Source organism: Macaca nemestrina, chromosome 10 (genome assembly GCF_043159975.1).
Source record: "Macaca nemestrina isolate mMacNem1 chromosome 10, mMacNem.hap1, whole genome shotgun sequence".
NCBI lineage: Eukaryota > Metazoa > Chordata > Mammalia > Primates > Cercopithecidae > Macaca > Macaca nemestrina.
The window spans coordinates 129,732,852-129,749,594 of NC_092134.1; the positions used below are offsets into that span (position 1 = coordinate 129,732,852).

General features: G+C 44.6%; 1 protein-coding gene across 2 annotated transcripts in view; it reads left to right on the plus strand.

Annotated features, from left to right (window-relative positions):
- The first annotated feature begins 14,913 nt into the window (after nt 1-14,913).
- The window catches only part of LOC105482314 (LDL receptor related protein 6), a 152,650-nt gene continuing 150,820 nt past the window's right edge, over nt 14,914-16,743 (plus strand). For both annotated transcript variants that reach the window (XM_011742335.3, XM_071072190.1), the window contains exon 1: nt 14,914-15,281. In XM_011742335.3, the coding sequence (XP_011740637.2) occupies nt 15,227-15,281 (55 nt within the window). In that variant the 5' untranslated portion in view covers nt 14,914-15,226. The remainder of the gene's footprint in view (nt 15,282-16,743) is intronic.

Below are 16,743 nucleotides of genomic sequence, written 5' to 3' on the forward strand. Positions count from 1 at the left end.
CAACTACTGCCTCCTAAATCTATCACCCTATCACACTGAGGCCAACTTTTAAAGGGTTATTCCCGGTCAGTGCCTGAGCCCAGCAGGGGTACTAAAGTAGGCCTGTTCTGGCAAAATACAGGAATCCTCTAGGGGACAACTTTGGCTTGGGAACTCCCCAACTGCTTGGTGAATTCATTCTTGGAACAACGCAGTAGTCCAAGACTTGTCCTGCTCCAATCCTTCATTCTTCTCTCCTTCTAGAAATGTCAGACCTGCATCTCAGTGTGAGGAATCTCTTCCTTCTCTTGCTTTCTACTTGTATTACTTACCTATTATTGTGTAACAATTACCCCCAAAATGTAGTGGCTTAAAATAAGCACAATTTACCCTTGAACAACACAGGTTTGAACTGAGTGGGTCCACTTATACAAGAACTTTTTTCAGTAAATATATTGGAATTCTTTCTGGAGATTGGCAACAATTTGAAAAAACTTGAAGATAAACCGTATAGCCTAGAAATAGCAAAAAAAATTAAGAAAAAGCTAGGTATGTCATGAGTGCACAAAATATATGTAGATACTAGTCTATTTTTATCATTTACTACCATAAAATATGCATGAATCTATTCCAAAAAGTTTAAATTTATCAAAACTTACACAAATACAGATCATATATGGCTTCATTTGTAGTCTAGATAAGTGTAAACAAATGTAAAGATGCAATATGAAATCATAACTGCATAAAATTACCCATTGTATATACTGTACTATCATTATAATTTCACAGCCACCTCCTATGCTATTGTGATGAGCTCAAGTGTTGTGAGTAGCTGCTTAAAACCCCATGGGAAGCTAATCATCTTTGTGTGAGCAGTTGATCTTTCCAGTAAATTTCATTTCACAGTGAAAAGTGATTTCTCATGGATCTTGCACGTTTTTTATCGCATTTAGTGCAATACCATAAACCCTTGAATAACATCCTGGACCCATGCAAAATGCCACTAGTGATGCTGGAAGTGCTCCCAAGAAGCAGAGAAAAGTCTGACCTTACAAGAAAAAAGTTGAATTGCTTGGTATGTACTACAGATTGAGGTCTGCAGCTACCATTACCCATTACTTCAAATTATCCATCTTTATGTAATTTTGCGGTATTGATAAGCACCTTAAAGTACTGCGCAGTACTGTAAATGTATTTTCCTATCCTTAAGATTTTTATGAAAAATAAAATTATATTTTCTTTTTTCTAGCTTACTTTATTGTAAGAATACAGTATAGATAATAAATATAACAAACAATATGTGTAAATCAACTATGTTACCAGTAAGCCTTCTGGTTGACAGTAGGCTATTAGTAATTAAGTTTTGGAGGAGTCAGAAGTTATAAATGGGCTGGTACGGTGGCTCAGGTCTGTAATCCCAGCACTTTGGGAGTCTGAGGAGGGCGAATCACCTGAGGTCAGGAGTTCAAGACCAGCTGGTCAACATGGCGAAACCCTGTTTCTACTCAAAAGAATACAAAAATTAGGGCTGGGCGCAGTGGCTTATGCCTATAATCCCAGCATTTTGGGAGGCCGAGGTGGGCAGATCACGAGCTTAAGAGATAGAGACCATCCTGGCTAACATGGTGAAACCTCATCTCTACTAAAAATACAAAAATTATCTGGGCGTGGTGGTGTGCACCTGTAGTCCCAGCTATTCTGGAGACTGAGGCAGGAGAATCACTTGAACCCGGGAGGCAGAGGTGGCAGTGAGCCGAGGTCGCGCCACTGCACTCCAGCCTGGCGACAGAGTGAGACTCCGTCTCAAAAACAACAACAACAAAATTAACTGGGTGTGGTGGCACATGCCTGTAATCTCAGCTACTCAGGAGGCTGAGGCAGGAGAATCACTTGAACTCAGGAGGCAGAGATTGCAGTGAGCTGAGATCGCACTGCTGCACTCCAACCTGGATGACAGAGTGAGACTCTGTCTCAAAAAAAAAAAAAAAAAAAAAAGCTATACATGGATATTCAGCTGCATGGAGGTCAGCACTTCTAACCTCCACGTTGTTCAAGGGTTAACTGTGGTTATTATCTCCCAGTTTCTATAGGTCAGAAATTCTGGAGCAGCTTCACTGGCTTGAAATCTCTCATGATGTTGCTGTGAAGACGTCAGCCAAAGCATAGTCATATGGTGGCTTGGCTTTGGCCTCAAGGATCTGCTTCCAAGATGACTCACTTGGCTGTTGGAAGGAGGTCTCAGTTCCTTACTCATCGACGACTCCATAGGGCATCTTGAATATCTCATGCTATGGAAGCTGATTCTCCCCCTACAGTGACTGTTTCAAGAGAACAACACAGATGCCACTATGTCTTTTATTGTTTAGCCTTAAAGTCACAGGCTGTCACTGCAGTAATAGGTCAGTCCTACTCAGTGTGGGAGGGGATTTCACAGGAATGTGACTACCAAGAGGGGAGAATCATTAGGGACCATGCTGGAGGCTATCACACTCCTCCAGTAAATCTCTTGCACATTGAATTCTGTCTTGGTGCCTGCTCATTAATAGATATTAACTAACACATTTTCTTGGTAGAGCTAGGATCTGTGCATGCATGTGTAAACAAATATATGCACATATTCATATACACATTTACAACTATATTTATTTCTATACCTATCCACATATATTGAAAATCATGAATTTATACAAATATGTCCTATTAATATGGCATCACAGGGTCCATTCTAGTTTTCTCTGCTTCTTTATTTGTAATTCCTGTGTATTTGTTGAGCTTCTTAGATGTTCATGTATTTTATTAAATTTAGGAAGTTGACCGGGCGCTGTGGCTCACACCTGTAACCCCAGCAATTTGGGAGACCAAGGCGGGAGGATCACCTGAGGTCAGGAGTTTGAGACCAGCCTGGCCAATATGGTGAAACCCTGTCTCTACTAAAAATACAAAAATTACCCAGGAGTGGCAGCATGCACTTGTAATCCCAGCTACTCAGGAGGCTGAGGAATGAGAATAGATTGAACCTGGGAGGTGGAGGTTGCAGTGAGCTAAGTTCATGCCACTACACTCTAGCTTGAGTGACAGAGTGAGACTCTGTCTCAAAAAAAAAATTTTTTTTAGGAAGTTTTTAACTATTTTTTTTTCCCAAGTATTCTTTCTCTTCCTTTCTATCCCTCTTCTCCTTCTGGGATTCCTATTATGCGTATGTTGATATACTTGATGGTATCCTACAATTCTCTTAGTGTCTGTTCATTTTTCTTCATTCTTTTTTCTTTCTGCTTCTCAGACTGGATGATTTCAATTGACCTATCTTCAGTTTTCTGATTTCTCTGCCTGCTTAAATCTGCTGTTGAATAGGTCTAGTGAATTTTTTATTTCAGTTATTATACTTTTTAGCTTCAGAATTTCTATTTGGTTCCTTTAAATATTTTTTCTGCCTTTATTGATATTTTCTATTTGTTGAGACACTGTTCTCCTTTGGTTCTCTGTCCATGATGGCTTCCTTTAGTTATTATTTTTTTTGAGATGGAGTCTCGCTCTGTTGCCCAGACTGGAGTACAACGGTGCTGTCTCGGCTCACTGCAACCTTTGCCTCCCAGGTTCAAGCAATTCTTCTGCCTCAGCCTCCCGAGTAGCTGCGACTACAGGCACATGCCACCATGCCTGGCTAATTTTTGTATTTTTGGTGGAGATGGGGTTTCACCATATTGGTCAGGCTGGTTTTGAACTCCTGATCATAGGTGATCCACCTGCCTCGGCCTCCCAATGTGTTGGGATTACAGGCGTGAGCCACTGAGCCTGGCCGGCTTCATTTAGTTCTTTGAGCATATTTAAGAGAGTTGATCTGAAGTCTTTGTCTAGTAAGTCCAATTCCTATGCTTTCTCAAGGACTGTTTTTGTTAATTATTTTCCTATGAACAGGGCACACTTCATTGTTTTTTGCATGCCTCATAATTTTTTGTTGAGAAGTGGTCATTTTGAATGATAATGTGGTAACTCTGGAAATAAAATTCCCCCCATCCCAGGATTTTTTGTTGCTCACTGTAGGTTGTGGTTGTTTGTTTAGTGACGTTTCTAAACTGTTTTATACGGTTCTTTGAATTGTATGGTCTCTGTTTTTTTTTTTTTTTTTAGCATAGTAGTCAGCTAATGGTTTATCAAAGATTTTCTTAAACTCCTAGAGGCAAAAAAGAAAAAAGTACTATCAGGTCTTTGTAAATTGGCTCTGTGTTGGTGCCAATACTTCAATGCTCAGCCACACCACTTATTTATTTATTTTTGAGACAGAGTCTCACTCTGTTGCCCAGGCTGGAGTGCAGTGGCTCGATCTCAGCTCACTACAACCTCCACCTCCTGGGTTCAAGCGATTCTCCTGCCTCAGCCTCCCAAATAGCTGGGACTACAGGTATGTGCCACCACACCTGGCTAATTTTTGTATTTTTTAGTAGAGACAGGGTTTCACCATATTGGACAGGATGGTCTGGATCTCCTGACCTCATGATCTGCCTGCCTCGGCCTCCCAAAGTGCTGGGATTACAGGAGTAAGCCACTGTACCTGGCCGACTAGCCACACCATTTATAACTCTGCCTTAGCCTTCACTTCTTACTTGTGCTAAGCCTAAAGATCAACCAGAGGTGAAGCTTATGGTGTTCTCAGACCTTTTCTGAGGATGTATCCTGGCCTGGGCCTTTTTGATTCCCCTACATACCCCGGGGCTTTTCAGAGCCCCTATTCCCCAAGTATATCAATCCCCAGGTTTTTCTTCTCAGGCTTTCTACAAGTCTTTTTTTTTTTTTTTTTTTTTTTCACAACTGTTATCTTTTGCTCTAGGCACCTGGGGTTTATTCATTGGCTCTCCCATGTTTTTGAGGAACCTCTTCCACACAGCAACTTTTCTATCCTGAGAGAGTTTTGAGTTAAGTGGAACAAAGGCAAGTACCCTGCATTAGTCCCCTTGGGGATCCCCCAAACAGATTAAAACCTACGAACACAATTTCTCAGGAACAAGATTCCCTCCATTCCCTTCTGATATAGTGTGGATATTTGTCCCCACCCAAATCTCATGCTGAAATGTAATCCCCAGTGTTGAAGTTGGCGCTGGGTAGGAGGTGTTTGGATCTTGGGGGCAGATTCCTCATGAATGGCTTGGGCCATCCCCTTGGTGATAAGTGAGCTCTTGCTCTGAGTCCACATGTGATCTGGTTGTTTGAAAGTGTGTGGCACCTCCCCTCACTCTCTCTCTTGCTCCTGCTCTCACCACGCCTGCTCCTGCTTCACCTTTGGTGATGAGTAAACATTTCCTGAGGCCTCCCCAGAAGCAGATCCTGGTGCCATGCTTTCTCTACAGCCTGCAGAACTATGAGCCAATTAAACCTCTTTTCTTGTAAATTATCCAGTCTCAGGTATTTCTTCATAGCAACAAAAGAATGGCCTAACACACCTACCAAACTGAGAACCTGCACTGGGAGCATGGGTTGCTGTCTTCTAGACTGCTGCTGCACTGGGCAGGGGGATTGGACAAGGGTAAGGTAAAACATGACAAACCTCTCTTACCATGATTCAGTGCCCATTATCCTTATTAAGCATTAGCTTGGTTGCTGTAAACCTTTGACTATCTTCTAGAGTTCTAATAAAGTTCTTTCTCATGACTTTTGCCAGTTTTTTCAGTGTTTCTGCAAAGGAAGAGAGTTCCTTAACCCTAGAATTCCCTACTCCACCATTTTCATTGCCATTGGCACGAATATATCTTTGTTGTATTTGTAACTTCCTTCTCCGATAGTTAGAAACTCAATAGATTAATCCTTCTGGATATAACCAATTTTTTTTTTTTTTTTTTTTTTTTTTTTTTTTTTTTAGATGGAGTCTCACTCTGTTGCCCAGGCTGGAGTGCAGTGGTGCAATCTCAGCTCACTGCAACCTCCACCTCCTGAGTTCAAGCGATTCTCCTGTCTCAGGCTCCTGAGTAGCTGGGATTACAGGCACCTACCACCGCACCTGGCTAATTTTTGTAGTTTTTAGTGGAGACGGGGTTTCACCATCTTAGCTAGGCAGGTCTTGACCTCCTGACCTTGTGATCCACCCACCTCGGACTCCCAAAGTGCTGGGATTACAGGCGTGAGCCACCATGCCAGAACGGCTGTAACCAATATTCTAACACTGCCACTATCCTCTCCCCTAAATGGACTCCTTCCTCTGTTTTCTCTGGCTCTGATTCCCTTTTCCAGGTTACCCTCTACTGCAGATATCCTTTCATCCTGTTTGGGACAAATGTAAAAACTTTAACGTACAGTGTTTAATTTATTTTTCATGTTTTACTAAACTTTACGGGGGTTTATATAGCTGATGTTGAAAAAAGAAAAAATAATATTATTGAAAACAAAGTGTACTTCTTTTCTTTCTTTCTTTCTTTCTTTCTTTTTTGTTTTTTGTTTTTTTGAGACGAAGTTTTGCTTTTGTTGCCCAGGCTAGAGTGCAATGGAGCGATTTTGGCTCACCGCAACCTCTGCCTCCTGGGTTCAAGTGATTCTCCTGCTTCAGCCTCCTGAGTAGCTGGGACTGCAGGCATGTGCTACCACTCCTGGCTAATTTTGTAGTTTTAGTAGAGACGAGGTTTCTCCATGTTGGTCAGGCTGGTCTTGAACTTCTGACCTCAGGTGATCTGCCCACCTTGGCCTCCCAAAGTGCTGGGATTACAGGCGTGAGCCACTGTGCCCGGCCCCAAAGTATACTTATTTTGTAATTATAGTGAATTCTTCTTAGGCATCCCATGTGATATTTTCATGGTGTAGCTAGGAACAAGTGTTATTTCCATTGAAGGATGGAAAAATAGATGGGCCAGGCACAGTGGCTCATGCCTGTAATCCCAGTACTTTGGGAGGGCAAGACAAGTGGATTACTTGAGGCTAGGAGTTTGAGATCAGCCCTGTCTCTACTAAAAATACCAAAGAAAGAGAAAGAAAGAAAGATAGAAAGAAGGAAGGAAGGAAGGAAGGAAGGAAGGAAAGAAAGGAAAGAAAGAAAGAAAGAAAGAAAGGAAAGAAAGAAAGAAAGGAAAGAAAGAAAGAAAGGAAAGAAAGAAAGAAAGAAAGAAAGAAAGAAAGAAAGAAAGAAAGAAAGAAAGAAAGAAAGAAAGAAAGACAGACATTAGCCAGGCATGGTGGCATACGCTTGTAATGCCAGCTACTTGGGAGGCTGAGACATAAGAATTGCTTGAACCCTGGAGGTGGAGGTTGAAGTGAGCCGAGGTCACACCACTGCATTCCAGCCTGGGTGACAGAGAGAGATACTCTGTCTCAAAAAAGAAAAACAGAGGCAAGAAGGCCACTCTTCATGATATCCACCACATTTCTGGTAGGCAGTTACAGCAGCACCCTCTGTGCTGTTAGAAGATCCTATAACCTGTCCTTTGTCAACTCCCTCTTCCATTCCCAACTTTTCCGAACCTTTGTCACTTTCCTGACCTCCTCCCCCACCACCATATTCTTTCTTACTTCACTGTCAATGTAGACTTTACTTTCTGTTTTTATGAAAATGAAGGTGATCAAATCTTGTCTCCACTACCTTCCCCATGAAACCTATTTATAGCTACTAGGGGCACGTTCAGGTTTTATAGGGCTGAGCATATACAACTGGAGAAGGAGATATTTTAGAGAAAATGAATACTAAAACAATCTTGGTTTTGCAAATAATATAAAAACGTATGACCATCCTAATCATTGCCATGGTCCCTCGCACGGCCTCTGGAAGGAGTCCATGAAAGTGGGCGTGGAGAAAGGGCAGCTGAAGGTCAAGCAGCCACACGCATTCTCCTCTCCTCCAGAAGTGGAAATCCTCCTGTTCCTCCTCCTCCCATCCAAGGCTGATCCATTCTGCTAGGCTCCAGATCCTCTTGAAGTCTCTGAATCACTTTCCCCACTCTCCTTCATTTGATCACTTACTTCAGGTTATAAATATGATCATATTCCTCTCAAACTTAAAAACAAAGTAAGCAATCAACTCTAACTAAGTCAACTCCCAAATTCCTCCCGCCCCAAATTCCTTTCCAGCCACCCAAGTGTTCTCTGTCCTTTAACAATAAGATTTTGGAAAACCACTGCCCTCCCTCCCTGTTTCCCCTTCATTTCTCAATTCACTGCACTTTTGCTTTGGCTCTCATACCTCTGCTGAAACTGCTTTGGTTTAAAGTCACCAATGACTATTTTGTGCACTTTGTGATTTTTTTTTGAAACGCAGGCTTCAGGTTCTTTTGATTAGGTTGAACCAGGAAAACTGCCATTTTTGTAGAGTTTTTTTTTTTTTTTGCTTTTTGAGATGGAGTCTCACTCTGTTGCCAGGCTGGAGAGCAGTGGCGCGATCTCGGCTCACTGCAACCTCTACCTCCCGGGTTCAAGCGATTCTCCTGCCTCAGCCTCCCAAGTAGCTGGGACTACAGGCACATGCCACCAAGCCCAGCTGATACCCAGCGAATTTTTGAATTTTTAGTAGAGATGGAGTTTCCTCATGTTGGCCAGGATGGTCTCGATCTCTTGACCTCGTGATTTGCCCCCCTCAACCTCCCAAAGTACTGGGATTACAGGCGTGAGCCACCACGCCCAGTCTTTGTTTTGTTTTCTATTATAATGTTATAATACATATCTGTGTATACATATCTCTATGAAGTTTTGTTTCTATGGATAAATACCAAGTAGAGTTCAGTTTATTTTTTAATTTTTATTTTATTTTATTTTTTTTGAGAAGAAGTTTCGCTTTTGTTGCCCAGGCTGGAGTGCAATGGGGCTATCTTGGCTCACTGCAACTTCTGCCTCACGGGTTCAAGTGATTCTTCTGCCTCAGCTTCCCAAGTAGCTGGGATTATAGGCACCCGCCACCATGCCCGGCTAATTTTTTGTGTTTTTAGTAGAGACACAGGTTTCACCATGTTGCCCAGGCTAGTCTCGAACTCCTGACCTCAGGTGATCTGCCCGCCTCGGCCTCCCAAAGTGCTGGGATTACAGGCGTGAGCTGCTGCGCCAGATTGGAACTGTGTCCCAGTTTAAAGGTATATATATTTTATGCCCAGACTGATTTTATGCCCAGACTGATTTTCTAAAACACTGGCATAAAGTATCTTCCCATCAATGATGTTCGAGAAAGTTACAGTCACAATGTCCTCTTTTCAGTACTTCTCATAGCAGACTCTTTGTTGTTAACAGTGACTACATTTGCCATTACTGATCATACCTTCTTTAGTGGTAGCAATTTCAATCAGCGTTTTTTTTGTTTTTTTTTTTGTTTTTTGTTTTTTTTTGAGATGGAGTCTTGCTCTGTTGCCCAGGCTGGAGTGCAATGGTACCATCTCAAACCTCTGCCTCCCAGGTTTATGCCATTCTCCTGCCTCATCCTCCTGAGTAGCTGGGACCACAGGCGCCCACCACCACACCCGGCTAATTTTTTGTATTTTTTTAGAGATGGGGTTTCACTGTGTTAGCCAGGATGGTCTTGAACTCCTGACCTCGTGATCTGCCCACTTTGGCCTCCCAAAGTGCTGGGATTACAGGCGTGAGCCACTGTGCCCAGCCTTTTTTTTTTTTTTTTTCAGACAGAGTCTCACTCTGTTACCGAGGCTGGGGGTGCAATGGCATGATCTTGGCTCACCGCAACCTCCGCCTCCTGGGTTCAAGCGATTCTCCTGCCTCAGCCTCCTGAGTAGCTCGAATTATTACAGGTGCCTGTTACCACTCTTGGCTAATTTTTGTATTTTTATTAGAGATGGGGTTTCACCATGTTAGCCATGCTGGTTTTGGACTCCTGGCCTCAGATGATCCATCCACCTCGGCCTCCCAAAGTGCTGGGATTACAGGTGTGAGCCACCACACCCAGCCTCAATCAGTGTTTTACCTGCCACTTCCAGGCCTCTCTCTTTTTTTTTTTTTTTTTTTTTTTGAGACAGGGTCTTGCCTTGTGGTCCAGGCTGGAGTGCGGTGGTGGGATCTCAGTTCATTGCAACCTCTGCCTCCTGGGCTCAGGTGATTCTCCCATCTCAGCCTTCAGAGTAGCTGGACTACACACATGCACCACCACGCCCAGCTAATTTTTCTATTTTTAGTAGAGACACGGTTTCACCATGTTGCCCAGGCTGGCCTCAAACTCCTAGGCTCAAGTGATTTGCCTGCCTTAGCTTCCTAAAGTGTTGGGATTACAGGCGTGAGCCACTGCACCTGGTCTCTGGTCTCTCTCTCTCTAACTTCTCTGTCTGTTTGTTCCTAGATATTGTATATCATATGGTTCTGCCCTAGCTCACTTTTCTAATTACACTAACTGCTTTCCTTAGGTAAGTTCATGGTTTCAACTAGGACCTCAACCTTCAGCTCACCAGTAGCCCCCAAAGATGAGTTCACCTGGATTATAAAAGGAGCTCCCTTCTTTAAGATGTTTTACTGCATCTTCCAGAAAAGTGTGGTAATAACTAGTCAATAACAATTCAATATTCTTGAATATGACCCTTAACTGTGTAATATATAGGCTTCATCATCATCGGTGATGGTTGTGTTTTCCATTCTTCTCCTGGGTCCTAACTTCTATATAAAAACTGTCTACTGTATATTTCCACCTGGATGTTTTATAGACACCTCCAATACAAAAGAGGCATTGTTAAACTTATTACCCACTCCCTCTTGAAATACTTCTTAGGTATTTCTTTTTCTTTTTCTTTTTGAGACGGAGTCTCGCTCTGTCGCCCAGGCTGGAGTGCAGTGGCACAATCTCGGCTCACTGCAGGCTCCGCCTCCCGGGTTCATGCCTTTCTTTTGCCTCAGCCTCCTGAGTAGCTGGGACTACAGGCACCCGCCACCACGCCTGGCTAATTTTTTGTATTTTTAGTAGAGACGAGGTTTCACTGTGTTAGCCAGGATAGTCTACGATCTCCTGACCTCGTGATCCACCTGCCTCAGCCTCCCAAAGTGTTGGGATTACAGGCATGAGCCACCGTGCCCGGCCAGGTATTTCTTTTCTTCGTAAAAGAGACTCCCATTACTCTCTTTTTCTCTCTCAATTTACATCTGTTTTAATCTCGTGTTCTTTAAATCCATGATCTCTTTTCACTCCTCAGTGCTGCTGTCCTGATCACGCCTTTCATAGACCTCTGTACAATGTGCAAAATTATTCAATGTCCACATTGTTAATATGCTAAAATCCAAACTTCTTAGTATGGCTTGAAAGGTTTTTTTATAAATCAATAGCTATTTAATGGTCCTGCCTCAATTCCTGACATTCTCTAAAAGCATTCCATGTGTCAGCTATATGAATCTACTTTCAAATCCCGGACATACCAAGTTCTTTAATGATCCAGCGTCTTTAAACCTACTATTGTGATTGAAATTTTTTTTCAGTCTTGTTGGCCTGGCAAAGTCTGATTTGTATTCCTCACCTCAGCGCTAGGGTTATTTTCCCTTGTTTTGTTTTGTTTTGTTTTGTTAAGACAGAGTTTCACTCTGTTGCCCCGTCTGGAGTGCAGTGGCGCAATCGCGGCTCACTGCAACCTTCGCCTCCTGGGTTCAAGTGATGTTTGTGCCTTAGCCTCCTGAGTAGCTGGGATTAAAGTTGTGAGCCACTGCTCCTGGCCCTATTTTCCCTTCTTTGAATTGTCTAGGCAGAAAAGCATCTCTACACTTAGCAATTTTGTCTCTCTCTCTCTCTTTTTTTTTTTAGTTGGAGACAGGGTCTCACTGTATTGCCCAGGCTGCAGTGCAGTGGCATGATCACAGCTCACTGCAGCGTTGGCCTCCTGGGCTGAAGTGATCCTCCAACCTTAGCCTCCGGAATAGCTAGGACTCCAGGTACACACTACCACGTCCAAATAATTTTTGTATTTTTTGTAGAGATGGGGTTTTGCCATGTTGCCCAGGCTTGTCTCGAACTCCCGGGCTCAAGTGATCTGCCCACTTTGACCTCCCAAAGTGCTGGGGTTACAGGTGTATGCCACTGTGCCCTGCAAATTTTAATATTTTAATTACTCACTTTATTAGTGTTTCCAAACTAGGCTGTAAGCTTCTTGAGGGTAGGGACTATAAGTACTCTCATCTTTATATCCCCAACACTTAACATAGTGATTGGTATCTGATCAGCACTTAAAAGAATGAGAAACAAATTAGTTATGTAATAATAATGGCATTCTCTCTAGGGCTTAAGCTTAAGCTATAGATTTTCACTTAAGTATATTTTGTAAGTCTGTAGTAAATATATAGTACATTAAACAAAATTGAAGAACAGAAAAGCAAACTACATCTCATATTATTTTACCATCCTAATGCCTATTTTGGTGCACTTACTTTTGGTCTTTGCTCAAATATGTGCTATACATATGTGTGTGTGCATTTATGTTTGTATATTATATATATTTTTATTTTACATAGCTATAATAAAATGTACATGCATTTTCACTTTTTAAAAGCTTAACTTGACCGGGCGTGGTGGCTCATGCCTGTAATCCCAAGACTTTGGGAGGCCGAGGTGAGCAGATCACTTGAGGTTGGTAGTTCAAGACCAGCCTGACCAACATGGAGAGACTCTGTCTCTACTAAAAATACAAAATTAGCTGGGTGTAGTGGTGCACGCCTTTAATCCCAGCTACTTGGGAGGCTGAGGCAGGAGAATCACTTGAACTCAGGAGGGGGAGGTTGTGGCGAGCCAGGATAGCGCCATTGCACTCTAGCCTGGGCGACGAGAGCAAAACTCTCTCTCAAAAAGCAGCAACAGCAGCAACAAAAAACCTTAACTCACTATAAACATTCAACACTCTTGCATAATCCTCCAAATTATTATTTTTCAGCAGCGTATAATATCTCATTGCCCTACTTAGGTTGATAGTCTACGGAGATTTAGGTTGTACCGCATTTTCTATTATAAATAGGGACAGATCCAGACTTTGCGGGACTTGAAGCTTATACAATTTTGTATAATACAATTATACAGAAAAAGAATTCAAAATTATCTTTGTTTTGCAAATAGAACCATGTGAACATATCATAAGGGTCCCTTCCCAGACATTGGAAGGGGCCTGTTAAAGTGAGGGGTCCTGAAGGTTAACTTTCTTTCCTTTTTATCTCCTGAGACGGAATCTTGCTCTGTTGCCCAGGCTGGAGTGCAATGACGTTATATCGGCTCACTGCAACCTCCGCATCCTGGGTTCAAGCGATTCTCCTGCCTCAGTCTCCGGAATAGCTGGGATTACAGGCATGTGCCACCATGCCTGGCTAAGTTTTTTGTATTTTTAGTAGAGACGGGGGTTTCACCATGTTGGACCAGGCTTGTCTTGAACTCCTGACCTTGTGATCTGCCCGCCTCGGCCTCCGAAAGTGCTGGGTTTACAGGTGTGAGCCACCTGTGCCCTGCCCAGTTTTCTGCTTTGAGGAAGCCAGAATATAAAACTCACTTCGTTCTTAGAAGCAGGTTTTTGTTTTTTCTTTTTTTTTAAGACGGAGTCTCGAAGTCTCGCTCTGTCACCCAAGCTGGAGTACAGTGGTGAGATCTCGGCTCACTGCAAGCTCCGCTTCCCAGGTTCATGCCATTCTCCTGCCTCAGCCTCTTGAGTAGCTGGGACTACAGGGAGAAGCAGGTTCTTAAATCAACGGTGCATAGAGTTTCTCAGGTGAATTTGGGAGAAAGTGATTTGGCTGCAGCACCTTTGGTTCAGCGCGCATTTCTTGGAGGGGGCTTAGTGGCTGAAGTCAGAGACCTGGATTCGGCTGAGGTACTGCTATTCACTACTTGAGTGGCACCGGGTAAGTCATTAACTTCTCAGGTTCTCATTTTGCTCCTTTGTGCAATAAAGAATAAGTAACAAAACCTGCCTTTCCCCAGGGTAGTTTTGACTGTCAAATATGATAACGTGTGTTCAAGCACTAGTGAAGTCCAATGTCACTGAGATACTTGTAACATTGTGGTAGCAGCTCCACTTTCTTGCCCATCTACCTCCAGGTAAGGGCGTGTGACAGCTGGGCAGGATGCATCTGATGGCTCCATTAGGGGTTAACTCTTGGAGCGCGTCTGCCCAGACTGAAGCCTGGCAGGTGATTTCAGGGGGCGTCTGGGCCATTACTCCTGAATGCCCAGTGAACTGGGAGTAGCAGAGGCTGTGCACAGTCTGAGATTCTGGGGGAATCTTTTCCTTCTCAAGCTGAGAATTGATAATTAAAGCATGCCAAACATTCGTTATTATATGCAACTTGTAAAATCCTAAATAGTCTTGTCCAATTGTCCCTTTGCTCTTAGATTTTGACGCATTTATCTTGGAATTTTATCTGCCAGTTTAGAAATCTTTAGCTGTTTGGGCTTAATTCTGGGGGTAGTTTGTATTTCTGGGAAGACGGGATAAAAATAACAATCTCAGTTTTGAATTGGCGTTTTAATATCCTTCACCAGATCCACGTTGAAAGCCAGTGTAACCAGCGTTCAAAAATTCCGTCCCTCCCAAAAAAAGGATGCTGCAACCGATTTCCAACCCCGAAGACGGAGCTGATCACCCCGCAACCGGACCCGCCGTGGCTCCCCGCGCGTTCACCGCGGCTGTGTAGTCCCAGGTGGCTGGGGGCGCGAGCCCGGAACCCCACCTGGCCCCGCCGGCGGCGGCCGCACAAAGAGCGGGGCAGACGACCGCCCGGCCGAGCCGCAGAAAGTAGTCCCGACCACGCCGGCTCCAATGTTGTTCGACGTCGCCTCACGCCCTCCGCGGGGAGGGCCGAAGCGGCCGGTCCGGGAAAGAATCCCGCAGGAATGCGCCACCGAGAGGAGGACTTCCCTCTCAGTTCACCTCAGCTACCCCGGAGCCTCTCCCGGGGTCTCAGGCAGAGGCCGTGCGTGCGGCTGCCGACTCCTTTCCCTGGCCGTGAGGGAGGCAGCCCCGGGGGAGGGGGCTCGTTGCGCGCAGGGACACGGCCGCGGCGATCCTAGGAGGCGGTGCCGACCGTATCCCTGCGCCGCTGCGCGAGGCAGAGGCTGAATGAGGAGCTGCGCGGGGGAAGCGGGGCGCCGGGGGAGGAGGTGGCGGGATGGAAGCAGACGCTGGCGTCGCGCGAGCCCGGGGCCGAGCGGCGCGGTAGAGAGGGCGGCGGCGGCGGCGCGCGCGGAACCTTGACGTGCCCCTTTCTTTCTTCTTTCGCTGGGAAGCTGGGAAGCATGAGCGTGCAGCCCTGCCGCTGCGGCGGCCGCCCCGGCTCCTCGCCTCCCTCTCTTCTGGCCACCCCTCGCCGGTGAGAGAAGAGAACGCGAGAAGGGAAGATGGGGGCCGTCCTGAGGAGCCTCCTGGCCTGCAGCTTCTGTGTGCTCCTGAGAGGTGGGAAGAGTGGGGGCATTGGAAAGTTGGTGGGGTTCGAGGGGAGGTGGCCTTGTTTTCTGTGTCTAGGGGGAGGAGAGGGACGGAGGGAGGGAGAAGGGGAGAGGAGCGGGGAGAGGCCTGGTCGTGGGGAGGGGGAGAGAAAGGGGCCCGGGAGCAGGGGCTGCGCGCACCGCCCGGCCACAATGCGGACCTGGCCTGGCTTCCCGGACCTTTCCCGGACACATCGGAGCCTCGATCCCGGCGGCTGATCTTAGGGAACCTTTGGCACCCCATTCTGTCGGGATGACTGAGTGTCTGTGTGCCTCTCTCTGCCTGGGGTCTTCCAGGGAAGAGGGTCTTTGTACGTATTTTGGTTTTTAAAATGTTTGAGCCCGAGATGCTTTAAGGTCGACCTTATCCATCGAAGCCCCCCCACCCACTCGCCACCCCGTTTCGGTTTTTCTTAGTTGAACTTTTAAAGCCCTCTTACTATTTTTTCCAGGCCTTGTTACAGGTAATAATTGGCTTCCGTTTGAGATATAATGATCCTGGGTGAGAGCGCAGTTGGAAAGTGACTCCGGGGTTATAGGTCGAGCGTTTCAGCATTGGGGACATTCTGAGCTTCAGTCCATAATAAAACAAAACATTGCCCTTGTAACCTCTGGTATTCACGGCTTGCCCCTATTTTCGGAGTGTGCGAGTGTACAGTTGGCATTACTAGGGAAATTCATCCTCGTGTGAAGAGGAGCCGGTCCTGGGACCAAAATGATAATTTGCTCTGCTCCCCTGGGGACTGCTTGGCACTTCGGTAAATTGCATAGGCTGTTCTAGATAATTTGCTCTGGGAATCGCTTGAATTCGAGTGTACTATGATGTTTTGAATTGCACTGCAGAGCTGACACATGCTCTGTGACTTTTGTGACAGTTCACAAAGATTTTTGACTGGCCCTTCGGCCGCTCTTCCCAAACTACTCAGTGTTGAACTTGAGATGGCTGTGGAGCATTTTTACCAGCAGAGGAATTTAAGTACTGCTTTTGGATACGGTGGCTTGTAGTTTTGGTTAGTTAAAATTCTCACTGTCGTTCATGGTAAGTTCTTTTCAGGCGTGGGACCTCTGGTCGCTGGAGATTTTTAGGTGTTAACAAGCTAAACTTTTGTTAAGTCCTCCAAACTAATTAAGTTTACAGAACACTAATAGTAACTAATAGTCTATGACAGGTGTATATTTTTATGTGTATTGTGGATATGTATTTTGGATAAGAATGACTTTTTTTTGGAGGAGGAGAAATACTTTCTTGAGTTACTCTATAGTAATGCAGCATTGTGTTTGCATGTTGTATTACTTACACTTGATATTCTAAGCATATTACAAAGTTTTCCCACATGTAAACCCCAGAAAAGGTAGTGCTCATTAGAAATTTGTGGCAGAAAATTTAATGAAGTGTTATGTACTGGAGAGGTTTAATATACTTATTTTAT